The sequence below is a fragment of the Capricornis sumatraensis genome, chromosome 5 (assembly GCF_032405125.1).
Source record: "Capricornis sumatraensis isolate serow.1 chromosome 5, serow.2, whole genome shotgun sequence".
Lineage (NCBI taxonomy): Eukaryota > Metazoa > Chordata > Mammalia > Artiodactyla > Bovidae > Capricornis > Capricornis sumatraensis.
In genome coordinates, this window is record NC_091073.1 from 35,019,615 (window position 1) to 35,036,984 (window position 17,370).

The 17,370-nt window shown below is 36.7% G+C and overlaps 1 protein-coding gene across 1 annotated transcript in view; it reads left to right on the forward strand.

The window, feature by feature from the left end:
- Window positions 1-17,370, forward strand: part of SP4 (Sp4 transcription factor) — a 77,150-nt gene that overhangs the window by 47,835 nt on the left and 11,945 nt on the right. Inside the window, exon 4 of the mRNA XM_068973201.1 lies at window positions 3,586-3,785. Within this exon, the coding sequence (XP_068829302.1) occupies window positions 3,586-3,785 (200 nt within the window). The remainder of the gene's footprint in view (window positions 1-3,585; window positions 3,786-17,370) is intronic.

Here is a 17,370-nt window from a genome sequence, read left to right on the forward strand (position 1 = left end):
AGCATTGGATTATCTGTTTCTCCTTTCATTTTCTGTCCATTTTTACTTCTCTTTTGGCCCTCTCTTGTTTCTATTGTTTAAGTGAATGTATGTTTATAATTATTATACCTTCCTAATGGATTGACTCATTTATCCTTAAGAAATTTCTCTATTTCTAATACCGTCTTTTGTTTTAAAGCTAATTTTGTCTAATATTAGTATAGTCACTCCAGCTTTCTTGTGGTGGTTGTTTGCATGAGACCTTTTCCACCTTTTTACTTTCAATTTCTTTGTATTTTTGTATCTTTAAGTGTAAAGTGTGTCAGCTAGAGACATTGCATAATGGTTCTTGTATTGTTTTAAATGTAATATATATATATAATCCATTCACATTTTATATTATTATTGATATAATAAATTTATGCCTGCCATTTTATATTTTGTTTTCCTTTATCCCTCCTTTACTGCTTTCTTTTGAATTAATAATATATCATCTTTATTTGTAATACAGCATTTTAATTTCATTAATGATTTTTTTCATTGTACTTACAAATTTTGTTAATGGTTGCTGTAGGCCTTACCATGTATAGCTTAATTTATCATAGTCAGTTTAAGATTGATAGTAACTTAATTCCAGTGAGTTATAGAAATTTTCCCCCTATGTAGATCTCTGCTTCTCTTTGTGGTATTTTTATTATACATAGATATTGCAAGTGTTACATACCCCACAATACATTGTTATAATTATTGCTTTCTATAAATTTATCTCTTAAAGAAGTGGAGAAAAATGAGCATGTATATATTGCTTTTGTTGTGTTAACTATCATTTCTGGTTCTCTATTTATTCCCTTGAATTTGAGGTCATTTCCTTATAGTTCAGTGTGGCTTTGCTCCCACCCACCTCCTCTGTGCTGTGCTTGGCAACTATGTTGCATATGTATGTTGCTTATGTTGTGTTTCTCTATAGGCTTGACAATACATTTTATACATGCTGTTTTATAAAATTGCTTTTTAAATCAAGTGAGAAATACACACTTAAACTATCCTTTATAATTACATAATTTCCTTTGCTAGAGCACTTTTGTTTCTTTATATATATATTTGAATTACTTTCTGGTTTCACTTGCTTTCAGCTTAAGGAATTTCTTTCAATATTTCTTGCAAAGCAAGTCTGTTGGCAACAAATTCTCTTAGTTTTTGGTTTATCTGGGAATATCTTTATTTCACCTTCATTTTTGAAAGATAACTTTGCTTGATATAGAATTCTCATTTGAGACTTTCTGGTTTTATGTGTGTGTTTGTTTTTTGTACTTTGACTGTTTTCTCACTGCCTTCTGACTTCCATTGTTTCTGCCGAGAAGCCAGCATTTAATCTTTCTTGCTGTTCAAGATTTTGCCCTTGTCTTCAGGTTTCAGTGCTTTTACTGTACAGTATTTGTAGATCTCTACCTTTATCCTACCTGCAGTTTGTTGAGCTTCCTATAAGTATAGATTAATGTTTTTCATAAGTTTTCAGCTGTTATTTCTTTGAATATTTTTTCTGCTTCATCACCTGTTCCCCTTTTCCCTCTTCTCTCCTCCTGGTATTCTCATTGATACGTTGGCGTCCCTCATTTCTCTGACATTGTTTTTTCTTTGTTCTGTCTCTTGTCTGCTTTTCGAATTGATGACATGATTCCTGTGAACTGCCTTCAGTTTCACTATTTCTTCCTTCTTTTGAGTCCCTCTTGTGAATTTTTCATTTCAGTTTTACCTTTTATCTCAAGAATTTCTCATTGGTTCTTTAAAAAATAATTTCTAGCCCTTTATTGATATTCTCTGTTTGATGTGAAATTGTCATTATACCTTGCTTTTCTGCTTTAATCGTAATATCCTTTACTTCTTTGAACATAATCATAATGGCCACTTTGAAGTCTTATTAAATTTGGTGTCTCTCACAGGCACTTTTCTTGCCTGCTTTTTTGCTCAGGTACAGGTCATGTTTTCCTTCTTTGTGACTTTTGGAGTCTCATAATTTTTGTTGGAAACTTAGTGTTGAAATAATATATTGTAGCAACTTTTAGTATTGCCCTCTGTCCTCCTCCTGCCCCTGGCTTGTTATTGTTGTTTGATTGTTTCTTTAGTGACTAGCTGAATTATTCTTGTGAAACCTGCCCCCCAAATATGAATCTTCTTGTTCCTTAGTTACCCTGGAATGACAGCGGTTTGGGTATGGGTCTTTTGGGGTGTCTCCTTCTCTGACCACACCCAGCTGTTCAGCTCCACTGATTTTTGTTTTTAATAATGCCCTGAAGCATATATTGCTACACACACTGATCAGTCAGAGTTGAAAAGGGCAAGCATTAGGTCTCTATCTGAAATTTATTTTGACCCTGTAGGGCTCCTACCAGCTACCTCTATCCCTCAGTTGTTTCTGGCAGCATAACGGTCTGCAGTTTAGCTTACTTCACCAACATATCTATTAGTTTCCTCCCTGTCTATTCTGTTTTTAAGAGCATCTTTAGACCTTTCCACGCTTAGTTGCAAATGAAATCAGTTTCTTAGGAAGAGATCTGGATCCTGATGTTTTATGGTATGCTCTCCTTCTGGCCAAAATCTGTGTCTTGGTTGTTGAACTGCGATAGTGGGACAATGGCACATTTCTCCCTATGCATTCCATGCCCCAGGAGATGAGCACTTGGGAACAAGGAGATCAGTAGTAGCCTTAGATTTTATATCTTGCCAGGCTTGGAACCTCTGATTTATGAACTACATATGAGCTGGGTCTAGTGTAATCTGAACTTCAGTGTTTAGGTCCAGGCTGTGTCTCAGGAATTGAAATTGGGTGGAAGAAGGTTGTTCCTCATCTGTCAGCCACACTCACCTGAAACTTAGCCTCAGCAGCAGGTAGATAGAGAAATACTGATGACCTGCCTGTGTTGAGGTGATAACCCACCAACTGGAAGGTGGGAGCAGAGGGAACAGTGTTGTTGATTGCACCAGTCTGTAGTGTTTCTGTATCCAGGGAGGTGGAAGGAGAGACAGTGTGAGTATTGGTTCAAATACAACAGACTCTCACTCTTCGTACCAAATTCTATTTGGTTTTCTTGAATCAATGTTTCTTTATTTGTTGTATACTCATAGGGCCATTTTCCAGACATTGTGAATAGTATTTGCTTTGTTTGTTATCATTTTCACTAGTTTCACTGGGGAATAGGTCCATAGAGGTCTTCACGCTGTTTTTGTTGGAAGTGAAACTCTGAACCTACACTTTTAAATGAGGATTACCATATTTTGCTGTTTTAGAGAAGAATGTTCACATGTTTTGAAAAGCTTAAAGATTTTTTCCCAGGGGAGGAAGCTGCTAGGAAATGAAAAGGAATTCTGTGGCAGAACATAGAATTTTCTAAAATTAACGTGTTTTCATTGCACTTTTGAGTTTATTCCACAGCGCTGTTTTCATTAATTGAAATTTTTCTGATTTTTAACAGTAGTTGTGACATCATGATTTTAAAAACCCATTTAGAAAGCATCATTTAATTACCTTAATTCCCTTTTATTTTTCCTTAATTATAAGCATGACATTTGGAAGTGTAATTAATGTTTTTTTTGTTTTGTTTTTGATAGAGGCAGTAATGAACCAGGAAAAAAGAAACAGCATATCTGTCATATTGAAGGATGTGGAAAAGTTTATGGCAAAACATCTCACCTACGAGCACATCTTCGCTGGCATACTGGAGAAAGACCTTTTATATGCAACTGGATGTTTTGTGGCAAAAGATTTACAAGGAGTGATGAGCTTCAGAGACATAGAAGAACTCATACAGGTTAGTTGGTTTATTTTAGGTCTTGTTACTTCTTTTCTCAATGCTTAGATGAAACTTTTAGTGATAGTGAGCTATGAAATTGAAAATACAAAAATTAGAGATTATTCACTTTAGTGATTAAATGAAAGATTTTTAAGATCAAAACTTTTTACCTTATTTCTGAGATATATTTTTTTCTATTTTTTATAAGGTTTATCAGCATAATTTAAAGGACTTGGAATTTATTCCATTTATTCCATTTGGAATTTTATTCCATTTATTCCTTTTTTTTCTTAGTGTGTTGAACTGACATATATTACTTTTTGTCAGTTTAAATTAAAAGAGTTGAATTACCATCTTATTGGTGATCTTAATTAGTTTTTTTATAATCCAGATAATTGAGTGAAGTATCAAGAACCATATGACAAATACCTAAACTCTTTTCCAAAACTGACAGCTATTAACATGTTATTTTTTAACAAAACAAGTCATATAAAGTTAACATCATCTTTGTCCTCCTACCTCCCAAAGACAACAGCTGCCGTGAATTTACTCTTACGTATTTTGTTCAAGGATATATATATATATGAGAAATACTGTTTTGTGTGTTCTGTAAAACTTTATGTAAATGATATATTACTGTATCATAATTTCACTTACGTTTTGTAATCTGTCCACGTTCATATCAAACACACATACATGCGTGTGTCTGAATACATGTCTGCTTCTTTGAACTGCTGTGTAGCATTGTATCACAACTTGACTACACTGTGTAATCCAGTCCCCACACTCTTTAGATGACTTCTAGTTTGTTTTCTGCTGTCACGGACTTTACTGCTTTGAACATACAGTGAACATGTACAAGAAGTAGAATTACTGGATCTTAGAGAATGTGTATGTTTGATTTTGCTAGATGAACACTGGAGCCTGCAAAGTGGCTGTCATCATCTCTGTTACTCTAGGGATTGATCAGGAGTTTCCACTGTGCTGTATGTTCACCAGTACTCAGTAGCTTCAGGCTTTGAAACTTTTTGTTAGTCTAAAATGGTTTCCGAGTTTTAAAATTTGCATTCTTCCTGATTATAGTGAGATGAAGCATCTTTTCATATGTTTATTGGTTGTTTATCTTTTGTTTTCTGCTCTTTTTTATTGTTTTCCTTTTTCTTACTGATTTATATTTTGCAAAAGGTTTTCAAATACTGCTAGTGATTATCTTGGTGCCATCTTTTGTCATATGGAAGTTTTACATTTTTATTTAGTCAAATATAACAATATGTAAATATATCCCTTTTACTTTTTTTATGAGATTTTCTTATATCCCAAGATCGTAAAGTTTTTAAAAACATGTTTTTCTTGCTGGCTTTAAGGTTTTCTTTCCATAAGTTTGATCTTTTATTAACCCAGAGTGTTTTTGATGATTTCCTGAAAAGGAAATATAATTCTATTTTTATTCCATGTGGAAAGCCATTTTTTGAATAGTTCGGTTCATTCTTCATTGATTTGTAATGGAATTTCTCTCATATATTGATGTTCCATTTAAGAATGGCTCAATTTCTGGATTCTCTGTTTTATCTATTTGTCTCTTCCTATAGCAATACTGTACTGTTTTAATAGAAGCTTGTATTAAGTCGTGATATCATGTTGGGCAGTTTTCCCTTTTTTGGGGCATGTAACAGTGATATGCTGTATTTAGAACATGTATAGTTTATATTTTGGGGACTCTGTTTAATTATTTATGAAAGCAATGATTTGGGTTGGTTTTTTTTGTTAGATGTTAACGGTTAACTTGAATCAAGGTACATAAAGGACGAAAGGGGAACTGGAACTGACGTTTATTGATCAGCTACTGAACATCAGGTGTTTCGAAAAAATCATCTCATTTGATTCTAACAAAAGCATTGTAAGCTGGAAGTTGGCTCTATTTTATATATATTTTTTTTTCTTTTACTTTACAATATTGTATTGGTTTTGCCATACATCAACATGAATCCGCCATGGGTGCACACGTGTTCCCAATCCTGAACCCCCCTCCCACCTCCCTCCCCATACCATTAGAATATAATCTCAGAGAAGAAATAATGATTGTTAGATCTCTTTGAAGTGATAAATAAAAAATACTTAGTTTGATATGCACACAAGTTAGTAATACAGATGAATCTTAGTGTAATGGCTCAATCCCTGAGTTGGCATTATATTAAAAATAAGACTTTTAATTAAAGTTTTAAAAGCTTTCTGTAGTATATTGCACTGGGGTTTCTAATACCACCTCACCTTTCATATTGACAAATGTATTGTGATTAAAAATTAAACCCATAGCAATATTGATGTCTGTATAGAAAAATACTCTGCCAGAGTTACTGGATGCAGTATTTCCACTCTGGCTTAGCAATGAGACAGATTAGGGAAGCTGAGAAAATTTGGAACCTCTCACATTGTGATTTCATCATTTTTGAGAAACAGTGATTTTCTCAAGTTCCTTTCTATTGTACATCCATACTCATACAGATTACATAAGATTAATTTATTGAAGAATTTATTTAAACATTTACTTCAAAAGATTTAATGATCTGGAGGCATAATTTCTTTCTTTTTTTTTTTCCTACTTCTTTGGAGGCATAATTTCTTTTTTTAAATGGTCCCCATCATTATCATCTTCTAATAACTTGAATAATTCAGAATTTAATGTACTTAAAGTTTATTTTCAGTATTTCAAACATCTTGAATACATCATTCATGAAATTTTTTATTTAAACATGTTATTTTGAAAAATGTTTGACTTAGCATCAGATACTTATTATTTTTAAGGACATAATATCAGTAATTTTCACTCTGTTTATTAAAGTTGTTGAAAATACTATGAAACAATATCTTTTGAAATAAATTAGTATTGATTAAGTATTTAATGTGTTAAGGTAAAAGCCTTGGTTTTTCATGGCAAGAACAGTATTTAATACCCAACCAGTGCACTAAGTAGAAACTCAGTCATCACCTTACTGTAAATGAAGTAAGGTGGTGAAGATTTTTTTCTTTTTGCTTTCTGTAAAATAAATTTTAAAATTTTCCAAATGATTCATACATATGATATTTTAAAAATCAGATCGTTGGGGGAGAATGGATACGTGTGTATGTTTGGCTGAGTCCCTTTGCTGTTCACCTGAAACTATCAGAACATTGTTATTTGGCTATATCAACACAAAAAAAACCTTGAAAAAAAAAATGAAATCATGTAGAAGAGCTTCAGCTGTTAATCCAAGTCTCTCCTCCCCACCCTGTTCTGCTCCCTGGAGTAAATCATGTGTTTTAACTGTTTCTGCATTCTTTTTTCTTAATCCTGTGATGGCTCAATGTATCTATAAAATATGCTTATACTGTTATTTATTGATACCAATATTAAACACTACTGACTTTGTGCAGTGAGAGTTAAGAATTTACCTCACAGATGGCCAGTAGGCACATAAAAACCTGCTCAACGTTGCTCATCATCAGGGAAATGCAAATCAAAACCACCTCACTGTGACAGTGGCTATCATTAAAAGAACACAAGTGAAAACATGTTGGTGAGGATGTGGAGAAAAGGGAACCCTTTTGTATACTCTTGGTGGCAGTGTAAATTGGTACAGCCACTCTGGAAAATAGTATGGAGGTTTCAAAAAAACAGAAATAGAATTGCCATGGGATTCAGCACTTCCACTCCTGGGTATATGCTCTGGGAAAAAGAATTGAAAAGATACATGCACCCCAGTGTTCATATCAGCATGATTTACACTTACCTAGAAATGAAAGCAACCTAACTGTCCATCAACATGTGACGTGAAATAAAGATCAATACTGTATGATATCACTTATAAGTGGAATGTAAAATATACAACAAACTAGTGAATATTTTTTTAAAAAAGAAACGGACTCACAGGTATAGAGAACAAACTAGTGGTTAAGAATCGGGCAAGAGAAGGGGGTAGATACAGTTTAGGGGTGGGAGATTAAGAGGTACAAACTATTAGGTATAAAATAACTTGCAGGAATATACTGTACAACACAAGAAGTATCACCAATATTTTGTAATAACTATAAATGAAGTATAACCTTAACAATAGTGAATCACTATATTATGCTACTATATAACTTATATAATATTGTACATCAATATACTTCTGTCTTAAAAAAGGGACACTAAGTTACAAACTGTCAGAACTCAACACTCCCCCCAAAATAATTTACCTCACCTCACACCAGCAACGACTCTGAATCTTTTCTTTGATTGCGTGTAGGCCACATGTTGTATCACGGCACACCACTCTGTAACAGTGTGTCGCCATGTTTGTCCTTCAGCTTCCATCTCTTCCGCCTTTTAACTTCTCTCACCTAGACTTTTACTCTCTCGTCTTTCTCTTGATGTTAAAATGCTTACATTTTCTTTAATAACCACTGCCTGTTTTATATCGGAGAAGGCAATGGCACCCCACTCCAGTACTCTTGCCTGGAAAATCCCATGGATGGAGGATCCTGGAAGGCTGCAGTCCATGGAGTCGCTGAGGGTCGACATGACTGAGCGACTTCACTTTCACTTTTCACTTTCACGCATTGGAGAAGGAAATGGCAACCCACTCCAGCATTCTTGCCTGGAGAATCCCAGGGACGGGGGAGCCTGGTAGGCTGCTGTCTATGGGGTCGCACAGGGTCGGACACGACTGAAGTGACTTAGCAGCAGCCTGTTTTATATAGCTTAGTTCTTAACACTGAAAATTAATAAATAATTGTGGTTATATAATGGACTATGATTATGTGGGTTACATGTTGTTTCCTGTATATTTTTTCCCCCCGAAGATTCACATTGCCTTCTTCCCCCTTGCATTGGTTAACTTTATCACCTCCTCTTGTTTTAACTTTTCAAGAGAAGTATCAACTCCATCCAGTTTCTCCTTATTCCTGGAGGTCTCCAGCTTTCTGATCAAACACTGATTGATTTCTCTCTAGGACTGCTGCACAGCTATAATCCTGAAACCTTTCTTCCCTCCTCTGTTGGTTTGGATCCAGTTCTCAAGATCTTACATCCTCAGTTTTCTCAGTTTATTCGCTTTGTTTCTGGAAAACATTCTGAAATGCTTCCTACCAAAAGGCATAGGGAAGTAAATGTGTTTGAAAATGCCTTTACTTTTGCTTTTCAACTTAACTGATAGTTTGGCTAACACAGAATTTAGGCTGAAAACTATTTTCTTGAAGCATTAATGGCACTGCTCTATTGTCTTCTTGCAACTGTTTTACTAATAATAAGTTACTGTTACTCTTATTTTTTGGTAGGTGACCTAATTTTTCCCCACTAGCTTTTAAGAGCTTATTTTAACTTTTTATTTTGAAGTAATTCTATATTTACAGAGGAGTTGCAAAAATAGTAAGAGAGTTCGCAAATACCCTTCATCTCAGTTCAGTTGCTCTGTCGTGACCGACTTTTGTGACCCCATGAGTCACAGCATGCCAGGCCTCCCTGTCCATCACCAACTCCCGGAGTTCACTCAAAATCATGTCCATCGAGTTGGTGATGCCATCCAGCCATCTCATCCTCTGTCGTCCCCTTTTCCTTCTGTCCTCAATCCCTCCCAGCATCAGGGTCTTTTCAGTGAGTCAACTCTTCGCATGAGGTGGCCAGAGTATTGGAGTTTCAGCTTCAGCATCATCTAGCTTCCGTTATTGCTAATGCCTACCATAATACAATGTTAAGAAATTAACATTGGTACAGGTCTATTAATGAAACTACAGGCTTCCCCACAAATATACTTTTTCTCTTGCAGGATTCAGTCCACAGTACCACATTACATTTATTTGTCATAGACCTTTACTCCTGAAGTCTGTGAAATTTCATTTTTTTTCCCCTGATCTTTTTCTTACCTTGACACTTTAAAGTAAGATGAGGTATCTTGTAGAATATCCCTCATTTTGTGTTTGCCTGATATTTTCTCATGATTAGACTGAAGTTATGAATTGTCTGTGTTTAATTGCATCATATCAGGGAGTACATGATGTCAGTATGTCTTATTATTGGTGATGTTAATATTAATGAGTTAGTTAAGATAGTATTTGCTAGGTATATCCACTGTAAAGTTTTTCTTTTTTTCCTTTCCGTGTTTTATTTATTGGAAGCAAGTGATTAAGTCCATTCAGTATTCAAGGGGAAAATTTATTAAGCTCCATAGCCTAGAGGGAAGTGCATCAAAGAATTTGTGGACTTAACCATAGTAGTTAGTAAATATGTTGGAGGCTATTCTTTGAGTCTACACAAATGTCCTGTTTTTTCTTTAAAAAAAATACTATTTTCACTTTTAGCATTCCTCATTGTATATTGCCTGAAGATACAATGTAATGTTCTGTGTGATGTTACTGTGATGTGCTAAAGACTATTTTCTATTCCCCTCACTGTTGGTATATTTTTTAGTTGTGCCTCTTGTGTAATGAAGATTTATACTTTTTTCCCAATGATTTGTTTATTCCATCATTTATTTTCACCACTATGGTATGGGTGGAAGTTTGTGACATTGTACAGGAGACAGGGAGCAAGACCATCCCCAAGAAAAAGAAATGCAAATAAGCAAAATGGCTGGCTAGGGAGGCCTTCCAAAATATGTGAAAAGAAGAGAAGCAAAAAGCAAAGGAGAAAAGGAAAGATATATCCATTTGAATGCAGAGTTCCAAAGAATAGCAAGGAGAGATAAGAAAGCCATCCTCAGTAATCATTGCAAAGAAATAGAGGAAAATAATAGAATGGCAAAGACTAGAGATCTCTTCAAGAAAATTAGAGATACCAAGGGAACATTTCATGCAAAGATGGGCTCATTAAAGGACAGAAATCGTATGGACCTAACAGAAGCAGAGGATATTAAGAAGAGGTGGCAAGAATAAACAGAAGAACTGTACAAAAAAGATCTTCGTGACCCAGATAATCACGATGGTGTGATCACTCACCTAAAGCCAGAGATCCTGGAATGTGAAGTCTAATGGGCCTCAGGAACCACCACTGTGAACAAAGCAAGTGGAGGTGATGGAATTCCAGGTAAGCTATTTCAAATCCTAAAAGGTGATGCTGTGAAAGTGCTGCACTCAATATGCCAGCAAATTCGTAAAACTCAGCAGTGGCCACAGGACTGGAAAAGGTCAGTTTTCATTCCAATCCCAAAGAAAGGCAATGCCAAAGAATGCTGTAACTACCGCACAATTGCACTCATCTCACATGCTAGTAAAGTAATGCTCAAAATTCTCCATCCAGGCTTCAACAGTACATGAACCGTGAACTTCCAGATGTTCAAGCTGGTTTTAGAAAAGGCAGAGGAACCAGAGATCAAATTGCCAACATCCGCTGGATCATCAAAAAAGCAAGAGCGTTCCAGAAAGACATCTATTTGTGCTGTATTGACTATCCCAAAGCCTTTAACTGTGTGGGTCACCACAAACTGTGGAAGATTCTCAAAGAGATGGAAATACCAGGCCACCTGACCTGCCCCTTGAGAAACCTGTATGCAGGTCAGGAAGCAACAGTTAGAACTGGACATTGAACAGACTGGTTCCAAATAGGAAAAGGAGTACGTCAAGGCTGTATATTGTCACTCTGCTTATTTAACTTACATGCAGACTACATCATGAGAAACACTGGGCTGGATGAAACACAAGCTGGAATCAAGATTGCCGGGAGAAATACCAATAAGCTCAGATATGCATATGACACCACCCTTATGGCAGAAAGTGAAGAAGAACTAAAGAGCCTCTTGATGAAAGTGAAAGTGGAGAGTGAAAAAGTTGGCTTAAAGCTCAACATTCAGAAAACGGAGATCATGACATTTGGTCCCATCACTTCATGGCAAATACATGGAGAAACAGTGGAAACAGTGGCAAACTTTATTTTGGGGGGGGCTCCAAAATCACTGCAGATGTTGTTTGCAGCCATGAAATTAAAAGTCGCTTACTCCTTGGAAGGAAAGTTATGACCAAACTAGACAGCATATTCAAAAGCAGAGACATTACTTTGCTAACAAAGGTCCGTCTAATCAAAGCTTTGGTTTTTCCAGTAGTCATGTATGGGTGTGAGAGTTGGACTATAAAGAAAGCTGAGCATCAAAGAACTGATACTTTTGAACTGTGGTGTTGGAGAAGACTCTTGAGAACTCCTTGGACTGCAAGGAGATCCAACCAGTCCATCCTAAAGGAAATCAGTCCTGTGTGTTCATTGGAAGGACTGATGTTGAAACTGAAACTCCAGTCCTTTGGCCACCTGATGCAGAGAGCTGACTCATTTGAAAAGACCCTGATGCTGGGAAAGTTTGAGGGCAGGAGGAGAAGGGGACGACAGAGAATGAGATGTTCGGATGGCATCACCGACTCAGTGGACATGGGTTTGGGTAGACTCCGGGAGTTGGTGATGGACAGGGAAGCCTGGCGTGCTGCGGTTCATGGGGTTGCAAAGAGTCGGACACGACTGAGCGACTGAACTAAACTGATGAAAGAGGAGAGTGAAAAAATTGGCTTAAAGCTCAGCTTTCAGAAAACTTAAGATCATGGCATCCGGTCCCATCACTTCATGGCAAATAGATGGGGAAACAATGAGATACCTTATTTTCTTGGGCTCCAAAATTGCTCTTGATAGTGACTGCAGCCATGAAATTAAAAGACGCATACTCCTTGAAAGAAAAGTTATGACCAACCGAGACAGCATATTAAAATGTGATGTTACTTTGCCAAGTAAGGTCTGTCTCATCAAGGCCATGGTTTTTTCCAGTAGTCATGTATGGATGTTGGACTATAAAGAAAGCTGAGCGCCAGAGATGATGCTTTTGAACTATAGTGTTGGTGAAGACTCTTGAGAGTCCCTTGGACTGCAAGGAGATCCAACCAGTCCATCCTAAAGGAAATCAGTCCTGAATATTCATTGGAAGGACTGATGTTGAAACTGAAACTCCCACACTTGGCCACCTGATGTGCAGAACTGACTCATTTGAAAAGACCCTGATGCTGAGAAAGATTGAAGGCTGGAAGAGAAGGGGACAACAGAGGATGAGATGGTTGGATGGCATCACCAACTCAATGGACTTGAGTTTGAGTAAACTCCGGGAGTTGCTGATGGACAGGGAGGCCTGGCATGCGCCAGTCCATGGCGTCCCAAAGAGTCAGACACAGGTGGACAACTGAATTGAACTGATGATACTTGTTCATGAATATTTGGTTTTTGAGTTATCATCCAATTTCATCGTTACAAGCACATCTCAGAGATAGTCCCAGTTTGGTTCCAGACGACCCCAGTGAAGAGTTAATATCTCAGTAAAGCCAGTCACACTAATTTTTTGGTCTCACAGTGCATGTGAAAGTTATGTTTACATAATACTATAGTCTATTTAAGCATAAAGAAGTGTTACATCTTGGAGAAGGAAATGGCAACGCACTTCAGTATTCTTGCCTGGGAAATTATGAACAGAGAAGCGTGGTGGGCTATAGTCCCTGTAGTTGCAAAAGGAGTCAGACACAGCTTAGTGATTGACAACAGCAGCATTCTAAAAAAACAATGTACATACCTTAATTTTAAAATGCTTTATTGATGAAAAAAAGAATAAGTCAAGTGTCATCTGACCCTTCAGTGAGTTGTGACATCAAAGATCAGTGATCACATATCAGCCTAACAAATATAAAGTAATGCAAAAAATGTGATATATTGCAGTTACCAAAATGTTACTCAAAGATATGAAGTGAGCAGATGCTGTTGGAAAAATGGTGCTGATAGACTTGCTGGATACAGGTTACCACTAACATTCAATTTTTAAAAAGTTATTTGCAAAGCACAGTAAAGCAAAGTGTTATAAAAGCAGGTATTTCTGTGTTCATTATCTTCCTCACTTTGTTCTATTTTTGGCCATTGAAAGTTGTTTCAGATTGGCTCCTCCATCCTTTTGATATGCCCTCATCCTAAGCTTTCTTGTAATCTTTAGTATTCTGTTAATTTCATGGGAAGTAGATGGGGAAACAGTGGAAAGTGTCAGACTTTATTTTGAGGGGCTCCAAAATCACTGCAGATGGTGACTGCAGCCGTGAAATTAAAAGACGCTTACTCCTTGGAAGAAAAGTTATGACCAACCTAGACAGTATATTCAAAAGCAGAGACATCACTTTGCCGACTAAGGTCTGTCTAGTCAAGGCTATGGTTTTTTCTGTGGTCCTGTATGGATGTGAGAGTTGGACTGTGAAGAAGGCTGAGCACCGAAGAATTGATGCTTTTGAGCTGTGGTGTTGAAGACTTTTGAGAGTCCCTTGGACTGCACTGAGATCCAACCAGTCCATTCTGAAGGAGATCAGCCTTGGGATTTCTTTGGAAGGAATGATGCTAAAGCTGAAACTCCAGTACTTTGGCCACCTCATGCGAAGAGTTGACTCATTGGAAAAGACTGATGCTGGGAGGGATTGGGGGCAGGAGGCGAAGGGGACGACAGAGGATGAGATGGCTGGATGGCATCACGGACTCATGGACGTGAGTCTGAGTGAACTCCGGGAGTTGGTAATGGACAGGGAGGCCTGGCGTGCTGCGATTCATGGGGTCGCAAAGAGTCAGACACAACTGAGTGACTGAACTGAAGTGAATTTCATAAAATGTGTATAAGCGTAGGTTTTCATTTATGATATAGTTCTGGATGGAATTTTCAACTCTGGGTCCTCCCCCACCACCCTACATCCACTCATTCACCCTTTTTTATGTTTTGCTCATTTTGAACTCCTTCTAGATGTATGTGGACTCCCTATATTGATTTTTTTTTTTTTTGCACCTTTTCTTTTACTTGTCTTTTTACCTTTTCTTATATTTTCAATGAAATTCCGTAGCTTTAGCTTCAGGTATTTTTGTTGCATTGTTTTTTAATTTCCAAGAGTGATTTTTGTTTCTTTTTTATTGCATCTTGTTCTTATTGTATAAATACAGGAGCTTACTGGAAGTCTAATGTTTCCTCCAGGGTCATATTTTTTTGTCTGTATTTCGCTTTTTCTGAGATAGGCTTACGTGCATTGTCCAGTGATCCCAGGCTTTTGTTTAAATAGATGGTGATGATGATGATCATGACGATGATGAAGGTGACTGACAAATATGTTTAAGTGAAAGAATGTGAAATCATTGTTAACTGGTGGCCTTCTTTTTAGGAAATTGAGTAGGGGCACTGTGTGTTATATTGAAAGGGACCTAATTATCAACATGTAGTACTACAATGTGGGACCATATTTCTTTAGATAGAAATTCTCAGATATTTTGCCCCAATTTTTTAACAGTAGGACTAATATTCCATGTATAGGCTTCAGTTTACTGTTTTATACTCCATATTTCCCTCTCATTATTTTAGTTCCATACTTTTACAGCATTCTACAAGAGACAAATTGGCTCTTTTCTAGAACATATCCTCTTCCTTGATAATCTCTATTCTTATTTGCAGAAATGTGATCCAGTTAAACTTATATAACAAGGCATAATAGAATTGAGTTTCACAGGACTTTTTTTCCTTTTGTTCTACCAACTTTGGCCCTGTGGGCCCTGATTAGCAGGTACAAACAGCAAATACTGTAGGAGAAACCATGTGTATCTGGCAAGAGAACTGAGAAAAGGGGTGCTTGACTCCAAGGCCATACTGTTTGTGGGTTGCACTGTAGTAGTGTCTTCATAAGCTGCTAAAATATTGAGAAAATACCTTTATGTTTGGTTAGAGGAATCAGGAGATATTGGGCCCTCAGTGAATATGAGGGGAATTACTTTTTTTTTTCTTTCTTTGTCATTTCACTCTGAAGGTAATGCCATGTGCAGGACATGATGCACATGCATGATGCATGTGCAGGACAGTGAAGGAACCCCCCCCCCCCCAAGAATACTGGCTTTCTGGCCAGAGAAACCAGAAAGAAAGGACACTTGGGGGTTGGAGAGTATGAGGATAAGTTTGTAGAGATCTATAAAAGGTGATCCCCTATTTTCTGTACAGAATAAAGTAAGTTCTGGACTCAACTCTGTACTGCACATGCACAGAACAATCCCCAAGAACCATAGCAGAGGCCTCAAAGACTGAAATAAACCACCACCTAATCTCTGACATGTGCTAGGCATACTCAAAGAGCATAATGAAGTCTTTAAAAATAAATTAATATTGAAATTACTGATCAAAGAAGGCAAGCTGTTGCTTTTAGTATGAACCTAAAGGGGTTGTTTTGCTAAAATAGAACTGTTCTCTAGAGGATTTGTGATAGAACCCAGAGTCACCATGAAATAGTATAAAAAATGTCCAGGAGGCAATCCAGAATTACTCAGCGTACCATGTATCCACCCTGTCAAGATGATCCACATGTTAGAATTATTAGATGACTTGTTAAGAATTGTCAGAGGATCTAGACACTTCACTAAAGAGAATATACATGTGACAGATAAGCACATGAAAAGATGCTCAGCATCATCTTTTATTTGGGGGAATGCAAATTAATACTGCCACAAGATACCTGTGACTTACTAGAATGGCTAAAACAAAAAGTAAGAACATAAAACTCCTGACAATTAGAAGTATTGACAAAATTACAGAGCTGGAACTTCATTGCTGGTGGGAATGCAAAATGACACAGCACTTTTGAAAAACATTTTGGAATTTTCTTATAAAAGTTAAACAGATACTTAACCATATCCACTCCCAAGTATTCATCCTAGCTTTGAATATACATGACAGATTTATGTGTAATCACCCAAACTGTATACAACCCTAATATTCTTCAGCTGGTAGATGGATGAAATGTTGTGGTATATCCATATGTTGGAGTACTACTCCACAGAGTAGAGGAATGAATTATTACTACACAAAACCACATGGATGAAATTTAGATGCATTATGCTAAGTGAAAGCATCCAGCTTCAAAAGGCTACCAATTGAATGATTCCATTTACATGATGGAATAAAAAAATCAAAACTGTACAAATGGAGAACAGATCAGCGTTTCCTAACGTGGGATGGAGGAGAGTTTGACTGTGAAAAACCATCAAGAAGAAATTTTATTAAGTGAAAGCAGTTCTTCTATATTGGAATTTTGGTGATAGCTACGTGACTTAATGTGTTTATCAAAACTCATAGAACTATGTAGAACTGTATGCAAATTGAACCATTTTCAAAAGCATGAGACAATACTTATCTTTGAGAAATTGCAGTCTAAAACTTGAGGGAGATTTTCTAGTTAATTTTTATTTTAACAGTTCCAATGAATTTCTTGCTCAGCTTCACACATATGCCTCATGCAATGTGTCTAGAGCCAGAGCGACTCCTGAAAACAGTTTTGTGCAGTTCCACCATTTTATAAATAAGGACTAAACGTAAGTCTTTAAGAGGTTGATTGACTTCTTTATCAAGGCTTGAAACTTAGTTCCCTGAGCCAAGTTGAGTTATATAGTGATGAGTTAGAAAGAGCCATGGAAACAATAAATTCAGACAAGCAGTGACAGTCAGCAGTAGTTAACATAACTGATCTCCTTCAGTGTGCTGGGTTTCTGAATGCTTTTTAACATACACTTTCTCATTTCATCCTTTGAACAGTAACATAAAATAGGTATTTCTGCTATTCCCAGTTAAAAATGAAG